The 19,142-nt window shown below is 41.5% G+C and overlaps 1 protein-coding gene across 1 annotated transcript in view; it reads right to left on the bottom strand.

Moving 5' to 3' along the window:
• Window positions 1–19,142, bottom strand: part of LOC123361765 — a 124,050-nt gene that overhangs the window by 59,971 nt on the left and 44,937 nt on the right. Inside the window, exon 2 of the mRNA XM_045001897.1 lies at window positions 2,431–2,697. Coding sequence (XP_044857832.1) covers window positions 2,431–2,697 — 267 coding nt within the window. The remainder of the gene's footprint in view (window positions 1–2,430; window positions 2,698–19,142) is intronic.

Raw genomic sequence — 19,142 nt, forward strand, 5'->3', positions numbered from 1 at the left:
AAAAAATATTTCTTTTTGTTTGTTTTAAACCTGATACCTATTAATTTCATTTGGTGACCCCTAATTCTTGTGTTATAAGAAGGAGTAAATAACACTCCCTTATTTACTTTCTCCACATTTCACAGTGAACAGTTTGTCACTCTGACAGACAATTATCAGACTAAGATCTTCCTCTGTCTATTCAGAGGTAGATAGATAGATTGAAATAATAAGGATAAGAAATACTCATTGGAGGGATCCATAGTGAGGAGATGATTCAGTGTATTTGTACATGCAATTTGGTGCATTTTCCTGCACTGCTGAGTTAGCATTTGAACCCTCTGTTCAACTTTATGAAACTAAACAAAGGAATATTTAGGCTGAATATCAGATAAAATTGAAGTGTAGGAAATGCTAAAGCAGTTGTGGGAAGTGGAGGAAGATTCATTTATTTAAAAGTAGACTGCATGAAACATTGGGGAATATAAAGTAGGAAGAATTGTGTATTGGCACTAGCTAACCTTCTTGGAATTCTCCATCTTTAAGCTCACTATTATATGTGCTGGTCCAAAAACTTGCATTTATGTGTATTTGAGAAATGAACAATACAGAGTGATGTTGTCGATTTGTCTGAATACAGGAAATGGAGCTACAAACTCAAGAAGTCTTATCCTGGCTTTGATTACTCTATGGCCTTCTGCAAGCCATTATCATTAGTACCTCAATATTCCCATTGGTAAACTAGGGATTGAAATACTTATCTGCATCACAAGGATGTTGTTTGGATGAATTACTTTATGTATGTAAAATATTTTAAGGAGAAGTGCTGTTTATTCTTATAGTTTGGGGATGAATCTGATCCCTGACCATGAGACAGCAAAATATTTTGAAAAAAATCACTTTCACTTTAACCATCTCAGTGTTGTTATATCCATGTTTTAGAGGGGGAAAGAGTGTTAATATTCCTTAATGAAAATGAAAATGTTTCCTTTGATTATAAAAATTCTCCTTTGAACTGGCTGACACAAAACATGTTCAGTTCATAGTGATTTCACAGACTATATTTTACCATACGTTATATGTAACTGGGATGGGCATTTTAGCCTTGAGGTAAGCATTTAAAAAGGTGCAAATTATTCATTATATAGTTATTCAGAATCACTACACAAACTTTTCACCAAAGTAGTGTACTGCTAGTCACTGGGGTTCAATTTTTGGCAAAACTGTGTCTGTTTTGTGCTGTTAAATCATTGCAAAGCAGACTAAACGTTTCCCTAAAGGGATAGCCAAAGGGAACTCCTTGGATAATGCAAAGCCAGTGGTAGCCAGCTCATTGCTACCTAGCCGGCTTTTTTTGGAATTGGGTAGATACAGGGGATATGCCAAGAGTTTGAGTGGAGCAGAGCAGAGCATATGGCCAGATTCTTGGTTGGCCCATCAGCCGCCTGTACCCTGGGTAACTCTTAGAAGCCTTGAGCATCTCAATTTGACAAGCCATCTTCATATCCTCATGTAAGCATCTCCTAAAAACTCATATCTTTCATGAGAGCTACCAAGTGATCTAATATGATTTAAAAAATCCCAAACTCTGCCTCCACATCAGGTTCCTTCTGCCTCTATTTTTCCCAATGGGATCTGCCTTCCATAAGTCTGGCTTTTTTAGATTATAGATCCTTGGGGCAGGACGTGTCACATTTTGTGTCCTGCAGCAGCACCAGGCACACTGATTAGAATTAATATATACATAATCATAATAACCTGCTCTTTACATAACTTAATACGTTAATATAATATAGTTTATACAATGAGCCTAGATTGTTGCTCCTAACCACTTGTCACTCATACTTCTGTCACAATACACACACAATATGTGCCCTTATCAGTTCTCTACAAATCTTATATACTAGCTGGGCTGTGTAAAGGTCACAGAGATAAATAGCATCCCTTTCTGAAGAGAAACTCACCCAGACTGAAGTTTTGTAAATTGAAACGGGAAAGTATCTGTAGGATCCGCCGTTAGGGGAAGGGCTCTTCGTCCTCCGGGCGACTGGGTACCAGGCCGCCTCACCACACAGGGGTGACACCACCGGCTCAGGACTCAGGCCCTCCAGCAAGGGCCGAGCAAGCAGTTCAGTCTATAAAGCCCAAGCCCTGGATCAGGGCAGGGCAACAAACACTGGTGCAGGGCTCAGGCCCTCAGGTAGGGGCTGAGCAAGCAGTTCAGTCTATAAAGCCCTGGGTCAGGGCATTGGGGCGAGGGGGAGACTGCCACCCGTGAGTGGAGTGGCAGGGGGGACGCAGGCCCGCCCACTCCACTGCATCCCAGCCCGGGGCCCTAACAGCGGCAGGCAGGCTGCTGCTGTGTCAGTGGGGATCCTGGCCGCAACACACTGACATTGGCTCTGGGTCTGCTGTCCCTGGGCCACTTCCAAACTCCCCCTCGGGGCCTACCTGGATTCTGGGGTCGTCCTCCACCGGGTCCAGGTGCATGGATTCGTCACGGCCAGGGCTGGGTGGCAGGTCCAGCAACTCCTCCGGAACGGCGGTCCAGGGTGGCTCCAGCGACTCTTCTGGGTAGTAGGTGCAGGGGAGCTCCAGCAGCTCCTCTGGGTAGCGAGCCCGGGGGAGCTCCGGCAGCTCCTCTGGGTAGTGAGCACGGGGAAGGGTAGGAGCCTCCCGGCGCCGAGCTCCCAGAGGGACGTCCGCTCGCTCTGGTCGCTGACTTCTCACTGAGCTCGGAAGGCCCGCCTTTATACTTCCGGGTCGGCGCTTGACCCTTTGCGGGGCGGGCTCAGAGCTCTTCAGCTCTGCCCAGTCCGGCCTCCGGCTGGGCCCTTCCTCCTCCAGGGCGGCTGGGTACCAGGCCGCCTCACTACAGTACCTGATAAAAATGTTGTTCAAGGTATGTTGTTTTGTGTTGTACAATTTTTTTTATCATCATTATCTTTGGTTCAGTCACTTATATTAACTCCAAACCAAAACTCAGGATTCAGTTACCCCCAGAACCAGTGACATTCAGATCTGTCAATCCCTCTGATGTTTTGACACATCTCATAGTAAAGGACCACATATTAGTTCCTTATTTTCATGCTGCACATTTATGTTTGATGCTGAGTCCAATGCTTGCTAACAAATGTTGATGAAGATTAAAATTACTATATCATATAATGAGAGTTATTAGAGGAAGAAACAGAAGAGAAAGGACTATGAAAAAAATCCTAAACTATTAATCATTCTTTTTCCTGAAGTATAACTGAAGCACTTATATCTCATAACAGATATAATTAAAGTCTGCAAACCACAATAGTCTGGATTGGTAGGTGTCTACAATTGCTAAGAACCAAATTCAAAAATAGTTTAATTTCTCCTATATATTCAGCTTTCGCTAAGTAAAGAGAACATGGGTGAAAAAGGGTATTGGTGAAAAGAAATATACAGGAGTTGAAACACCCATTATTTGCTTCTACTGATTGGTTGTTTGACCTTCAAATTACGTAGATAGTTTGACAGGTGTTTGATATCCAGATCTATTACCAGGTAAAGGTTGTGTGTGTTGTGGAAAAAGGCACTGGGAAAACATTTTGTAAAAATACAGTTTTTAGATATTTGATCAAATGTTGACAGTTAAAAATAGGAAGAAACAAATGAGAAAAGAACAACAGACAAAAAAACAAATATTTGAATATACAATATGGGCTTGATTTTACAGCTTAGCCTTATTTGGACCTCTTTTTTCCTTCACCAATTTTGTAAGCACAAATAATTGTGCAGACAATTTGTCATTTAGAGTTATAGGGATGGATTCACCACTGTGTTACTCCAGTTGTGTGGCATTACACCAGCATAAGACAGCAATGCAGTGAGGATGCTGGGTATAATCACGTACTTTAAATATAAATGGCATAAGTTGCATCAGCTATAATTATGGGTGTGCAACTGTGTCCTCAATCTGTGCTTGTAAATTGCGTGGACAGGAAGGCCAGTGTTTAAATATCTGGCCATATATTGCATATCCACATTATACACATCCACATAGCTGTGCGATCATCTGAATGTTCAAATGCAAGAAGTAAAATGACAGGCATTGGAATTTTGGTCAAGTGGCTGCAACTTTAATATAACCTTTAATCAAACAACATAACTCCTAAAGGCAACGTTTCCCAGTCCCATTATCAGACTGGAAGACAATCACCACCCCATCTTATCACTGGTCTTTTCCCCAATTCAGTGCTACAATCCCAATCATCCTGACATAGCCAGACCACTTAAACCCACAGCTGTAACTGGGGCACAATATTCCAAGGACTGTAGTAGCATGAAGAATATTGTATGACCTCAACCCAATTCCAGTGGGGTCATGAGACCTAACTTCCATCTCTAATAATTCTAGCCCTGCCAAGTGGAATCTAGGTATATGCTGCTGCCAGGATTAGCTATCCAAAGGTGTGATCCTGTAAAATAAACCATAAATTATATGAACTTGTGCTGATTCAGCAACTAAATTTTATATTAACAATGTAAGCTTCTAAATTCATTTTTACCCATATAAACCAATGACTACAAAACACCACATGATGCATAACCCCACACCAAGGTTATTAACAAACCCATGCAACCAATCAACAGCGGGGAAAGGGACTGTGTCAGGCTGTGCCTGTGCTGTAGCACCCCCTGCTGACCTAGTGTGGCATTCACTGCCTCAACTTCTCTTTTCTCAAAGCAGAACTCTGCACAGTACAAAAGGATATCAGATAAATTTCCCCTGCTGGGGTGGGGGGTCTACTTTATTAAATCAAAATAACCTTGAAATAAAGTCTTTCTCCCATTGGGCTTGGGGTCATACAGTCCTCTTCTTTGGGGCCTGTAGTCTCCAGGAGCCCCCATCCCTTAGGAGAGCTTTTCTCTGTGACCATCTTCCTGCAAGAGATCCCTGATGGCCTTTTATCAGTATCAGGTGATCATCATTCAATTAACTGAATACATGGGTTTATTCCCCTTAAATTAGCTCCTCATGGGCCTGGACTCCCCTTATAGGGACAACAATGCCATGACAGGGGGGATAAGATGTTTGCAATGACAAGGGTGCAGCAGGAAGAAGCCTGCTTCTCCTTTGTACTGCGCACTTGCCAATGAGGACATTCTTAGAATTCTTGGGATTGACCACTAGCAACGCCCCCGCCCCCGCCCCACAAAGGAGGTCTATCATGATGCCACCCCTGGTATGTCGTCCGCCCTTCTAGTTTCTACCCAGTAATCAGACACCAGCTCAAATGGTCAGGTCAGTGGCCCCTTATGCGTCTCTGGCCACTTCAGCTGCTTCCTATTCACCATCTTCAGTGGGGCCATTTCTAATATTTCAAATCTCGGAGCAACTTCAAACAGTGACCACTTGAGGACATAGGTCTCCAGAAACTGTGCTGTCCGGTAGCACTAACACAACATATTGGGGACATAGACCACAGTTACTACATAAACAAGACTGTACTGACAGCTTAATTCTAAATACATTTCTCCATAATAGTTCACTAAATACTGGATTCAGCTACCTAAAGAATCCATGTGGCAGAAATATTGGTATATTTGAATGAGGTAAAATAGTTTAATTGAAATGGTTACTTTTACACATTACAGTTTCCTCAGTACTGTTGTTAGAAAGGAAGCCAAGTGTTTTATAATTCTTTCCATTGTTTTTGAGGCCATTTTAGGAACCTATATTTGGATGGTTATTTCTGTCTGATACATACCTAGGCTACACATAAAATGAGAAAAGGAGGAAGATGAATGCTTGTCTCTTGCATTGTGTTTACAAGAAAATCCTTCCATTGATTTATATCTGCACCTGGCAAAAGTATAGTTTTAAATCTGTCTTTGAAAACACAGATCAACCATGTTGCCAATGCATTTTCTGGAGAGCTTAAGAGTTATGCCTTCTGCCAATGTTACCAAATCAAATCAATGTATCCTTTGCTGTCAACAATCAGTTTGCATTTGTTCAATCAAGAAGCACAGATGTTCAATATTAGGGCAGCACCTGGCTTAAAAGATACAGAATCAGACCTGATTTCTTATGTAATCATTTCAAATGGGGAGAGGATGGTAACCAAATAAGCTACCAAATTCCAATAAAAGAACATCTGCTTTGTCTGTATTGTGTTAATATCATAATAGCCTTTGGGCCAGATAATTAGGATCATGTGACATTACCTAATTGAAGGTACAAATAGGGCAGTTAGAGGTATGATGGGTCCACTCATGAAGTAAGATACAATTCAGTACGTGTAAGATTGATAGAATCAGGTCCAAAGTGAATGGCAGCAGGTTCAGATGAGAGTAATTGCATCTCCAACTAACTACCTGGTCTGTACCTGCAATCAAGTAAAGAAAGGTGCAACTACTCAATTACAGGTGATACCTGCATTAGCCAAAGGGTGCCCACCATTGTGAACATTTGCAGTTGCATTGGATAGTCGCATGCAGTGATGTCTCCTAAGATAATCTATGCTGCACATTCTTTTTGGAGGCATGTAGAGTACCTATGCTACATGCTGCCCCAGCACAGGTATAAATACCATTGTAGAGGGTGAGGCACTGCTTAGTAGAGTAGAGAAGAGACATGCCCACTCTCCCAAGCAATGCCTCCCTCACCTACATCGCTCTTTTTACCAGTGTAGTGTCCTGTGCCTCCCTGGTGCCGGAATCTTTCCCCACCACAGGGAGCTGCTGGAGCCTTTACCCCACACCAGGGTCTTTCGCTGACATGTGCAGCTCTATGCCGCAGCGTGGATGCAGCCTGCTTGTACTGTGGCACATAGCTACATGCCCTACATGCCACCACAAGTGGTTTGCAGTGTAGACAAACCTTTAGTTGAGTTACATATTTTGAATTTCATAATTTTAATTGCCAAGGGCTAGACTGTGACTCTTCAGCTCCGTCCCGGGAAAGATTGTATAGCTGCACTGCCCCAGGAAGCATTTTGAGTCAGAGATACTCCTCATAGGTAGAGTTTGTCACCTACTCCTTGGTTGTGCTGTGGGGAAGTAATTTATAATAGCCATTTTCAAATGACAGCTCACTTCCCCCCATATGGTCAGCTAGCTTTTTGTGCAGCAAGTAGAAGGGGAGGAGCCATAGCTCTGTGTTCTCCCCTCTCCACTCAGTAGCTCCCACCAACACTTGGAGTGAAAAAACAGGTAGCCCTAATGCAGCAAAACCTCTAGTCTCCTACTATGGCCTTGTAGAGTCATGTCAATCACAATCTAACCCTTAGGCAGGCAAAGGTTACTTTGTTGTTGCATTGCATTCCACAGTTCAAGTTGCATTAAAAATTAATCCACAAAATTAATCACCAAACTCCATATTTTTTCATATTTTCACGTGTTACTGACTTAAACAGAGTTTGAGAATACAGAGTTAATCACTAAGCACACAAATCAGTAGTGAACAGCTTGCCTTCACTGTAAATCCCATGGCTAGTATTTGCTTTTGAAAATATGTTTTATATAACCTGTCAATTCACCACTGGTGCTGTAAGTCCCTTTGAAATGAATCTCTTACAAATAGCATGCACTTGCTTGTTGAATAGTTTACACAAAGTATTATGCCATTTTAAAGTCAGTGTACACATTTAAGATATGAGTCAACCTATTGCTTCATATATGAATGCTATAAAAAAATCAATGTGAGTAACTACAGTAAATGATTTAGACTAGGACTGTCAAGCGATTAAAAAAGTTAATCATGACTAATCGCACGATTAAAAAAATAATCATGATTAATTGTGCGATTACTTGCACTGTTAAACATAATGGAATACCATTTATTTAAATATTTTTGGATGTTTCCCACATTTTCAAATATATTGTTTTCAATTTTAACACAAAATACTAAGCATACAGTGCTCACCTTATATTTATTTTTTATTATAAATATTTGCACTGTAAAAATAAAATAGTATTTTTCAATTCACTTAATACAAGTACTGTAGTGCAATCTCTTTATCATGAAAGTTGAATTTAGAAATGTAGAATTATGTACAAAAAATAACTGCATTCAAAAATAAAACAACAAAACAATATTTTGCAATGCCAGCTACAAAAGTGCCATGCAAATGCCTGTTCTCACTTTTAGGTGACATTGTAAATAAGAAGTGGGCAGCATTATCTCCTGTAAATATAAACAAACTTGTTTGTCTTAGCGATTGGCTGAACAAGAAGTAGGACTGAGTGGACTTGAAGACACTAAAGTTTTACATTGTTTTGTTTTTGAGTGCAGTTATGCAACAAAAAAAAATCTACATTTGTATGTTGCACTTTCACAATAAAGAGATTGCACTACAGTACTTGTATGAGGTGAATTGAAAAATACTATTTCTTTTGTTTATCATTTTTACAGTGCAAATATTTGTAATAAAAATAATATAAGATGAGCACTGTACACTTTGTATTTTGTGTTGTAATAGAAATAAATATATTTGAAAATGTAGAAAAACATCCAAAATATTTAATAAATTTCAATTGGTATTTTACTGTTTAACAGTGTGATTAATACTGCAAATAATTGTGATTACTTTTTTGGGTTAATTGTTTGAGTTAACTGCGATTAATCAACAGCCCTAATTTAGACCCATTAAGAAAGGAAAGTAGTAAAAAAAATCCAGACACTGAAAACTGCAAAAGCTACCTTGCTAAATGCAACAAAATGTATTTGAACATAATTTGCTATCATATGTTTATAAAACACTTTTTAATGGCTAATATTCCTTTTCATAAACCGGAAGGTTGAAAACCACTATGGATTTCTCAAAATAGATTTTTTTGTGAGTTATGATCAGACAGGGAAATATTGCTGTTGCATTACTGGAAGAATCCAAGACAGAGTTTTGTATGATTAAAAACCTGATCATATACTCAGTCTCTAAAGTATTAGATCTGTAGTTATAAGACTTATTTTCCCATAAATCTTCTACATTTTTAGTTGCCTCCTGACAGTCTAAACCTCCTGGCTTTAGTCTCAGTAACAGCTTAATTTATCTCATTTCAGCTTGTGTGATGAAAAAGTATCAAGGAACTCTGCAATCCCCCCAAAACATTTGTCTTCTCCCTATACATTTCAGAGTGGTAGCCATGTCATTGTTTTCCCTGTACGTTGTATTTATACTTGACATTTGTGTTTTTAAAGTTTTTTAGTTTGTTGATTGCATTTAACTAACAGAAATTAACCACAATCTGGAGGGCAGCAAAGATTACACAACAGTGTTAGAATCCAAATCTACTCACAAGGAGGACAATGACAAAATTCCCATTGACTTCACTGAAGCTGGATTTGGCTCTATCCTACCAATCCTGTGTGATAGGTGTTGCCATGAATAGCTCCACTGAGTTCAGAAGGCCTATTTATAATAGTACTGTGCTCTGAAGTAACAGTTTGAAGGTTCAGGCTTTTCAGCCCCAGTCCCACATACGGGTCTGGGCAGATGGACCTCACCAAAGCCCCTTTGAAGTCACTGGCACTCCTGACAGGTACAAAGGCCTGTCAGCCCATCTAATGCCAATTTTTTTTAAAGGCTCCAAAGGCGATCCTGGCAATTACAAGTCTAACTTCAGTACCAGAAAAAGTGGTTGAAACTATAGTAAATAACAGAATTATCAGACACATATGAATAAGATTTGTTAGGAAAGAGTCAACACGGCTTTTGAAAAGTGAAATCATGCCTCACCAATCTATTAGAATTTTTTTGGGGAGGAGGGGGGTCAACAAACATGTAGGCAAGGGTAATCCAGTCGATATGATGTACTTGGACTTTCAGTAAACCTTTGACATGGTCCCTCACCAAAGATTCTTAAGCAAAGTAAGCAGTCATGGATAAGAGAGAAGGTCCTCTCATGGATCAGTATCTTGTTAAAAGACAGGAAACAGAGAGTAAGAATAATTTGTCAGTTTTCACAGTGGAGAGAGGAAAATAGCAGGATTTCCCAGGAGCTGTTCAACATATTGATAAATGATTGGGGAAAATGAGTAAACAATGAAGTAGCAAAGTTTGCAGATGATATAGAATTACTCAGAATAGTGAATACCAAAGGAGACAATTATAAGTTATAAAGGGATCTCACAAAACTAGGTGATCATGCAAGAAAATGGCAGATGAAATTCAATTTATTTCAATACAATATTGATAACGCAAAGTAATGCACATTGAAAAATGCAAGCCCAATTATACAATCAAAATGATGGCGTCTGTGATAGTCATCACACTGGGGTTGGTTGGTAGGGTAGCATTCCTTAGTAGTCAGGGCTTAAGCCCATGACTTGCCCGGCATTGTTGGTAGAGAAGCCTGGGCCCTCCCACTCCATCAGGCTCTGACCCAGGGCCCTTTGAGTGCTATCAGTGATCTGACTGCCAGGAGATGCTTAAGGCTGCTCTCCCTGGGCCACTTCCGATCACCCTCCCCCACCACTGCAATTGTCCCAAGGTCACCGTCTGGGTTAAGGCGGAATGAAGGGTGTCTGCTCACAACAAGACACCATCTGGCAGCTCTTTTCCTCTTTTGGAAGGCAGGGTACAGGGCTAGAAGAACCATTGGTCAGACCCAGTATGGCCATTCTTGTGTTCTTATCTGACTGCAGGTTTAGGGCCTAAGACCCTGATTCAATAAAAGAATCAAAGATGTGTTTAACTTTCAGCTTCTGCTCTAAGCTCTGGTGAAGACATTTTTGTTCTGAAACATAAAAATTGAAAAATACCTATAAATTTGACATTTTCCCATGGAGAAAAAAAATCTCATTTTTGACAAAAACATTTTCCAAGGTGAAAAATTTTGATCAACTCTACCAGTATTATTCTTTAATATTTGTATTACTACAACACCTAATATTGTTTCCACAACATAAGCCATGTAATTTTAAGCATGAAATGGTGCCTACTTACTTTTTTGTCTCTAGTAGATCTGGAAGAGTTTCCACAAGTACTCAGACATTTTTAAACCAAAACACTTTGACCACTATTTGCACCCCTTTGGCTTTCCACAAATATTCCACTAAGCAAGTTTGGAAGGAATATTCACTGAAACAATTAAACATGGTGGCTATTGCAGAATATTTGTGGAAATCAAATTTCCAATTCATAATGGTGTATATTCTCACTAGAAACCCTTAGTATAAGTACCAGAGGGGTAGCCGTGTTAGTCTGGATCTGTAAAAGCAGCAAAGAATCCTGTGGCACCTTATAGACTAACAGACGTTTTGCAGCATGAGCTTTCGTGGGTGAATACCCACTTCGTCGGATGCAAGTAGTAGAAATTTCCAGGTGCAGGTATATATATGCAAGCAAGAAGCAAGCTAGAGATAACGAGGTTAGATCAATCAGGGAGGATGAGGCCCTGTTCTAGCAGTTGAGGTGTGAAAACCAAGGGAGGAGAAACTGGTTCTGTAGTTAGCAAGCCATTCACAGTCTTTGTTTAATCCTGAGCTGATGGTGTCAAATTTGCAGATGAACTGAAGCTCAGCAGTTTCTCTTTGAAGTCTGGTCCTGAAGTTTTTTTGCTGCAGGATGGCCACCTTAAGATCTGCTATTGTGTGGCTAGGGAGGTTGAAGTGTTCTTCTACAGGTTTTTGTATATTGCCATTCCTAATATCTGATTTGTGTCCATTTATCCTTTTTCGTAGAGACTGTCCAGTTTGACCGATGTACATAGCAGAGGGGCATTGCTGGCATATGACGGCGTATATTACATTGGTGGATGTGCAGGGTGAATGAACCGGTGATGGTGTGGCTGATCTGGTTAGATCCTGTGATGGTGTCGCTGGTGTAGATATGTGGGCAGAGTTGGCATCGAGGTTTGTTGCATGGATTGGTTCCTGAGCTACAGTTACTATGGTGCAGTGTGCAGTTACTGGTGAGAATATGCTTCAGGTTGGCAGGTTGTCTGTGGGCGAGGACTGGCCTGCCACCCAAGGCCTGTGAAAGTGTGGGATCATTGTCCAGCATGGGTTGTAGATCCCTGATGATGCGTTGGAGGGGTTTTAGGTGGGGACTGTATGTGATGGTCAGTGGAGTCCTGTTGGTTTCTTTCTTGGGTTTGTCTTGCAGTAGGAGGCTTCTGGGTACACGTCTGGCTCTGTTGATCTGTTTCCTTATTTCCTCGTGCGGGTACTGTAATTTTGAGAATGCTTGGTGGAGATTTTGTAGGTGTTTAAGAACACCAGTCAACAAGTATAAGAACACCAGTCAACAAGTCAGGGAACAGATTAGACAATGTGATGTAAGTGTCCAATTTTACATCAGACGTTTGCAATAAACTTCTCATGGATGAGCTACAGAACAAGATTTATTTGAAAAACTTATTCAGGGTCACCGTATTTCTTTTCAGGGGAGTAAGGCACCCACAGACTTCCCTGCAATCTCTAATTATGCTATGGTTGGCAGCCTCTGCAGGTGGATAGGAGGTAGGCAGACAAACTGAACTGACAACAATCTGCTCTGAGCATAGAGTTGGTGTAAATACTTTCTCCCAACCCCCGGAGCAAGGGCCTCTGAGTCATGATCTTGTTCCTCATCAGCTCTTGGTGTAGGGCAATTAGATGCTACCTCTTGCTTAGGGCTCATAGCAAAGCTACAGTAAACACTGAAGGAATAACTTCAAACAACAAATATAGCTGAGAAAACCTCAATCTGTTCACATGCTACCAAGGTACTAACAAAAAAAAAAGGCAAAAAGTCTATCAGATTGTTTGCTATAAATTATTGGCCTAGTTCCAGTTATTTGCAGGGGGACAATAGATTAGTGTTCACCATGCATTCCCCATAAGTACCCAGATACAGCTGGTGTGTGGTCTGGAGAAATGGATGATCTAACTAGCAGATTGAATTCAAGGACTACCATGAATCTCAGTCAACTGGTCAAACAGGTTCTGGACAATGACTTTCTAGACCAGGGGTAAGCAATCAATGGCATGAGTGCCGATGGCGGCATGCAAGCTGATTTTCAGTGGGACTCAGACTGCCTGGGTCCTGGCCACTGGTCCCGGGGGCTCTGCATTTTAATTTAATTTTAAATGAAGGTTCTTAAACATTTTAAAAGCCTTATTTACTTTACATACAACAATGTTATAGACTTATAGAAAGAGACCTTCTAAAAATGTTAAAATGTATTACTGGCATGTGAAACCTTAAATTAGAGTGAGTAAATGAAGACTCAGCACACCACTTCTGAAAGGATGCTGACTCCTGTTCTAGACACAGGTCCAGCACTTAAGATACTCCATATAAATGTTGAAGGTTTGTCTTACTCCAAGAGGGAACTTATTGGTGTTCTTGTAAAGGAAGTTCAAACTGACATTATTTGTCTACAAGAAACTCACACCACCCTGAATGAAGCATGTGGAAGCCAGTTTTTCTTCGACAAGCACATTGGGTTAAGATAATTGGTTTTGATCTGTTAAGTCGCGATCTTCATGTGAAACATCGCTGAGCCACATGCATCTGTAGTGATATATCGGATGTTGTCCATATCAAATCTTCATCCTTTTGTGACATGATTGAAGTCGGTGGGTTTCAAATTGCAAATATATATAAGCCACTGGGTGAAACATGGGGTTGACAAGTTCTCCCAAGGTTTAAGCATCTGGCAGTGTATACTGGCGACTTTGATAGTCATCATAGCAAGGGGGATATGTGACTGCAGACCCAAACAGTGAACAACTGTTGTAGTGGGCAAAAAAGAATGATCTCACACTGGTCCATGACCCTACGCAGTGTGGTACCTTCCATTCAACATGTTGGAATAGGGACTATTGCCTTGATCTGCGCTGGTTCACATTGTTTGCCAATCATCCGCAGCCAGTCATGTGTATGGTACTTAATGATTTTCCACATAGCCAACATTGTCCATCGTTGATTCAGATGGGAATGAGTCTTCTGCGTATAAGGAGTGTATCAAAGTTTAGACGGAATTTCTGGAAGGCAGATTGGGGCTCCTTTACTGAATACTTAGAAGAGAGCATCGTAAACATTCCATTAAATATCATCTCCGTGGAAGATACAAACTATCATTTCTATTGTGCCATTTTTAAAGCTGCAAGTGCAACAATTCCATGCAGCTTCCAACCCGTGTATATTCCTTGTTTGAATGAGGATTGTGCTGACTTGCTGTGGCAGTATGAGGAATAAGATAATCCGGAGATTGCAGACCATTTTATAGAATCACTGGAGGCAGCTTGCCAGGCTTGATGAAAAGAAGCAACAGTGGTGTTTGACGTTACACAGTCAAGCCAGAAGAGCTCGATCTTAATTCATTGACTAGGTCCATCTCAACATCTATGTGCACAAAGCAGGCCAGCAATTAGTCCAAATTAGATTGCCAGTTATCTGTTAAAGGTTGCCAAAGCTCCTGTTAACAGAGTTGTCAAATGATAGGTACATGATGAGTGGAGGTGTTTCCTAAGGAGTAATTCAGCCGATAGTAATATGAAGCTATTATCTAGTCTGGAACTGGATAATGTACTGAATGATTTAAAAATGGGTACAGCTCCCACATATGATAGAATTGCACCTGAATTCATGAAACATCTGGGGTCCTCACATTCAGGAATGGTTTTTTGGTTTTTCAACAGAATTCTGCGGGAATCCAGACTGCCTAGAATCTGGCACCAAGAGAATGTCATTGCCTTGCTGAAACCTGGGAAAGATCCACACTTGCCTTTGAGCTACAGACCAATTTCACTTCTAAGCATATATTCTAAGGTGCCTGAGCATCTGATTTTGCAAAGAATTTCACCATCTGTGGAAGGCATGCTGGCACCAGAGGAAGCTGTTTTTTGTCACCGTCACAGTGCATGTGATCAAGTGCCGGCACTTACAACTTTAATTAAAAATGGATTCCAACATTAGCTGAAGACTGGTTCAGTTTTTCTTGACTTGACCACAGCATATGATACAGTCTGGCACACAGGCCTTTTGGTGAAATTGTCTATAAATATGCCAAGTAAGTTTGTATGTGCAACAGCTCTGTTTTTGAGAAATCACCATTTTTGTGTGCATATTCGTGATAGAACAAGTGCTTGGAGGCACTAGAAGAATGGCCTCCCTTAAGGGATCAGTATTATCTCCAAAGTTATTCAACTTATATTAGAATGACCTACCATATACCAGGTTTTGCAAGTTTGTTTATGCCTATGACATATGCCTCGGCACTCAGCCACACTCCCTTGACATACTTGAGAACATTTTTTAATTCAGATATGGCGGTGATGGCCGATTATTGTTGTTGGCAGCACCTGATACCAACTGCAAGTAAGATTGTGTCAAGTGTCTTCCATTTACATCATGCACAAGTAGGCAAAGAGCTGAATATAGTTCTGTGGTCCATGAAAAAAGCATGATTCACACCCAGTCTATTTAGATGGCACATTGGATAAACTCTCACATATTGTGATCATCTTGCAAAGACAGTCACTAAGGTCAAAACATGCAACAACCTGCTTGGAAAACTGTCTGGAACGACATGCGACGCCAATGCCCAAATGTTATGCAGTTCAGTCTTGGCACTCTGTTATTCAGCAGCAGAGTACTACACTTCAGGATGGGCTCACTTGTCTCACACAAGGATGCTCAATGTACAACTTAATTCCACCATGTATATTCGGGTTGGAAGGGACCTCAAGAGATCATCTAGTCCAACCCCCTTCTCAAAGCAGGACCAATCCCCAAATGGCCCCCTCAAGGATTGAACTCACAACCCTGGGTTTAGCAGGCCAATGCTCAAACCACTGAGCCATCCCTCCCCATATTATTTCAGGCACACTTAAATCTACTCCTCCTACCATGGTTACCAGGTCCCTGCAGTATTGTTCCACCCAGTGTTCGCAGAGAGGAAAGTGTAGCAAAGCTCCTGACAAAATTGTGTGATATGCCACATCTACTGTTAATTAAAGACTTGCTTGATCCACCACATGCCATCTGCCCCCATGGCACCCATTGTGGATAAGTTTACCGGGATTTATGGTAGAGGATGCATGGTGAGCTTCATGGTCCGCAGAGTAAGTGACAAATAATTATCTTGTCTCAGACACCACTCAATGTCAATCCAAGTTTGATTTACCATGAAGGGAATGGAGCCTTCTCAACCGATTTCATACTGGACATGGAATTTGTGCCGAAACAGAATTTTGATGGTGTTATAGAGACAGTCCACTATGTCAATGTGGGCAGCCATAAACCAAGACATACATTGCTGAAGGCTGCAAAATAACTCAACTTCCTGGAGGTCTTCGTGCCCTGGACATTGTTGATAAGAACGCCATGGCTTGACCAGATTGCATATGCCAAATAAATAGTTCTTAGCATGTATACTTACTAAACAAATCCTTTGTGCATTGAAATATGATATTAACTCAATTCAAATCCTTATTTGGAAGAAGAAAGGTTATGAGCAACATGAAGACTTGATCCTGCATTTCTTATTCAGGCAAAACTCCCATTACCATCTTGGAAACTTTGCCCAGGCAAGGGCTGAAAAATTAGGACCAAATTATGGTAGAACTGATTTTTAATTAAGATTAGTCTTCTGTATAGTTTCCCAGATTTGGGGGACATTCCTAAATGTTAACAAAGGAGTGCATGCATCTTTAAATTAGAATTTGCTCAAAGTCTCTAACTGTCTACTCTAATTCTCTAGCACCTACGCCTGGAAAGCACTTAAGCAAATACCTTCAGTGGCTGGAGATGGGACACTAGATGAAGAGGGCTCTGAGTAACTATAGAAAATTCTATCTCAGGTGTCTGACTGGTGCGTCTCCTCCACATGTTCAGGATTTAACTAATCACCATATTTGGGGTTGAGAAGGAAAAGTACCCCACATCAGATTGGCAGAGACCCTGGGGGTATTTGGCCTTCCTCTGCAGCATGGCATGCAGGTTGGAACTAGAGTAAATGGTTGATTCTGTGTAACTTGAAGTCTTTAAAACAATATTTGAGGACTTCAGAAATTCCACCAGAGGTTATGGGTCAATTACAGACAGGGGCGGCTCTACAAATTTGGCCGCCCCAAGCAGTCATGCCCTGGAGGCGCCCCCGAGCCGCGGGAGCAGCGGACCTCCCGCGGGCATGACTGCGGAGGGTCCGCTGGTCACGCGGCTCGGCTGGACCTCCCGCAGCTGCGGGCGGTTCGCTGGTCCGGCGGCTGCGGTTGAGCTGCCGCAGTCATGCCTGCGGGAGGTCCAGCCGAGCCGCGGGACCAGCGAACCGTCCGCAGTCATGCCTGCGGGAGGTCCACTGGAGCCGCCGGCCGAGCGTCCCCTCCGCAGTCAGGCCTGCGGCAGGTCCGCTGCTCCCGGGGCTCCAGTGGACGTCCCGCAGGCATGACTGCGGCAGGTCCGCCGGCCCAGCCTGCCGCCCCCCTGGGAAAGGGCCGCCCCAGGCGGGTGCTTGCCCCGCTGGGCTCTGGAGCCGGCCCTGATTACAGAAGTGGGAGGATGAGGTTCTGTTGCCTGTGATGTGCAGCATGTTAGACTAGATGATTAAGGTGTCCCCTTGACCTTAAATTCTGCATGTGCAATTTTAAGTATGAGTAGCCTCATGAAGCCAATGGTACTACTGACATACTTAAAACTATGAATCTGCATAAGTGTTCTTCAAGGTAGGGAGCCTAATTGTTGCATATGAAGGGGAATCATCTACTGATTTTTTGTGTGTGTGTGTTTAATGTGATTGTACTTTCTGACTTCATAATATTCTTTAACCAACCTTTTAAAAACAGCACATTAACGTCTGTTCAAGAAGTATGTGATCAGACTGTTGCCAAATGAGAACTGATTAAAAATATTCCTTCTTTCCAGCTAGAAAAGGGAGATCACAATTTGTTAAGAATTTAATTTTGCTTGCAAACAGTTCTTAAATTCACGCATGCTTAAAAAGTTATGTATTGGCAAAATTGGAGTGGCTTTTTAAAATCAAATATCTAGTAGGAATTGATGGATAGAAAGATTGGTCAGACTCCCATCTCTGCTGCACACTGAACTTTAGCCCATTATGAGAGCTGAATGTCAATCAATACTTTTTGTGGTTATAAAATGTTCATAGAAGTATCTGTGTTTGGGGCTACTTCTTTTTCTGCCGTCACTTCCACATTCTGTTCAGGACCTGAACGAGACGCACCAAAATACTGTGAAAACAGCTGTTCTCACAGGACACCTGGATAAACCAGAACCAGAAATGCCAGAAATATTGCAAGAAAGGCTCTTCTACAAGATGCTCAGGTGAATTTTGCACATTTGGAAGATTCAAGGATGGTAACTAAGGTTCAGATACCCACTCAGTCCCAGATATTTAAGTGCTCTGCATGCAGAATTTCCATTGACTTCAGTGGGGGAGAGAGTGTTTGCAGTATCTGGAACACTGAACATTTGGATCCTTATCTCAACTGTCCCCTAATGCCAAACTTTAGGAGCTCTGTCCTTCTCTGTTGGTGAGAACACATCATTTTTACTGAACGGTTCCACCTCAGTTGAGATCAGCTGAGGGGTCTGAGCTGAAACCAATATTTGTCTATATAAGAAAGAGCTCCTAGCAGAGTGTTCAATATGATGGGTCTCCCAGCTTTGGAATTTGCCTCCTTACCACTTGGTCCAGAATAACTAAAATCTGGGGACCATCAGGGCATATAGCAAAGCTTAATTTTTTTTCCAAGGCTTTTGAAAAATGGGAGATGGAATTGCTAGAGTGGAAAGAGATGGGGTAAATTTTTGAGTTTCTGGTTTGCTGGTGGTAGGTAATATTGTATAGTGCTGCTGTATTAGCTAGGTCTGTTTAAAAATACAACACAATAGATTCCCAATGTTAAGGGCATTGATGGCCTTTGGTGTTTTGTACAAATCCAAAGAAATAAAGCAAATGAAAAGCCCATTATTTTCCATTCGCTATGTACTCTCATTACTACTCTATTCAAAGTCTATTGCCATCCCCTTCTTCAAAATTAATGTGCTAATATAACTCACAGAATTTGCATCTCAAAAATAACATTGCGAATAGAGGAAGCTATATGTACTAGAGCAGGGGTAGGCAACCTATGGCACGTGTGCTGAAGGCGGCACTCGAGCTGATTTTCAGTGGCACTCACAGTGCCCGGGTCCTGGCCACCAGTCCGGGGGGCTCTGCATTTTAATTTAATT

Source organism: Mauremys mutica, chromosome 1 (assembly GCF_020497125.1).
Source record: "Mauremys mutica isolate MM-2020 ecotype Southern chromosome 1, ASM2049712v1, whole genome shotgun sequence".
Classification (NCBI taxonomy): Eukaryota; Metazoa; Chordata; order Testudines; family Geoemydidae; genus Mauremys; species Mauremys mutica.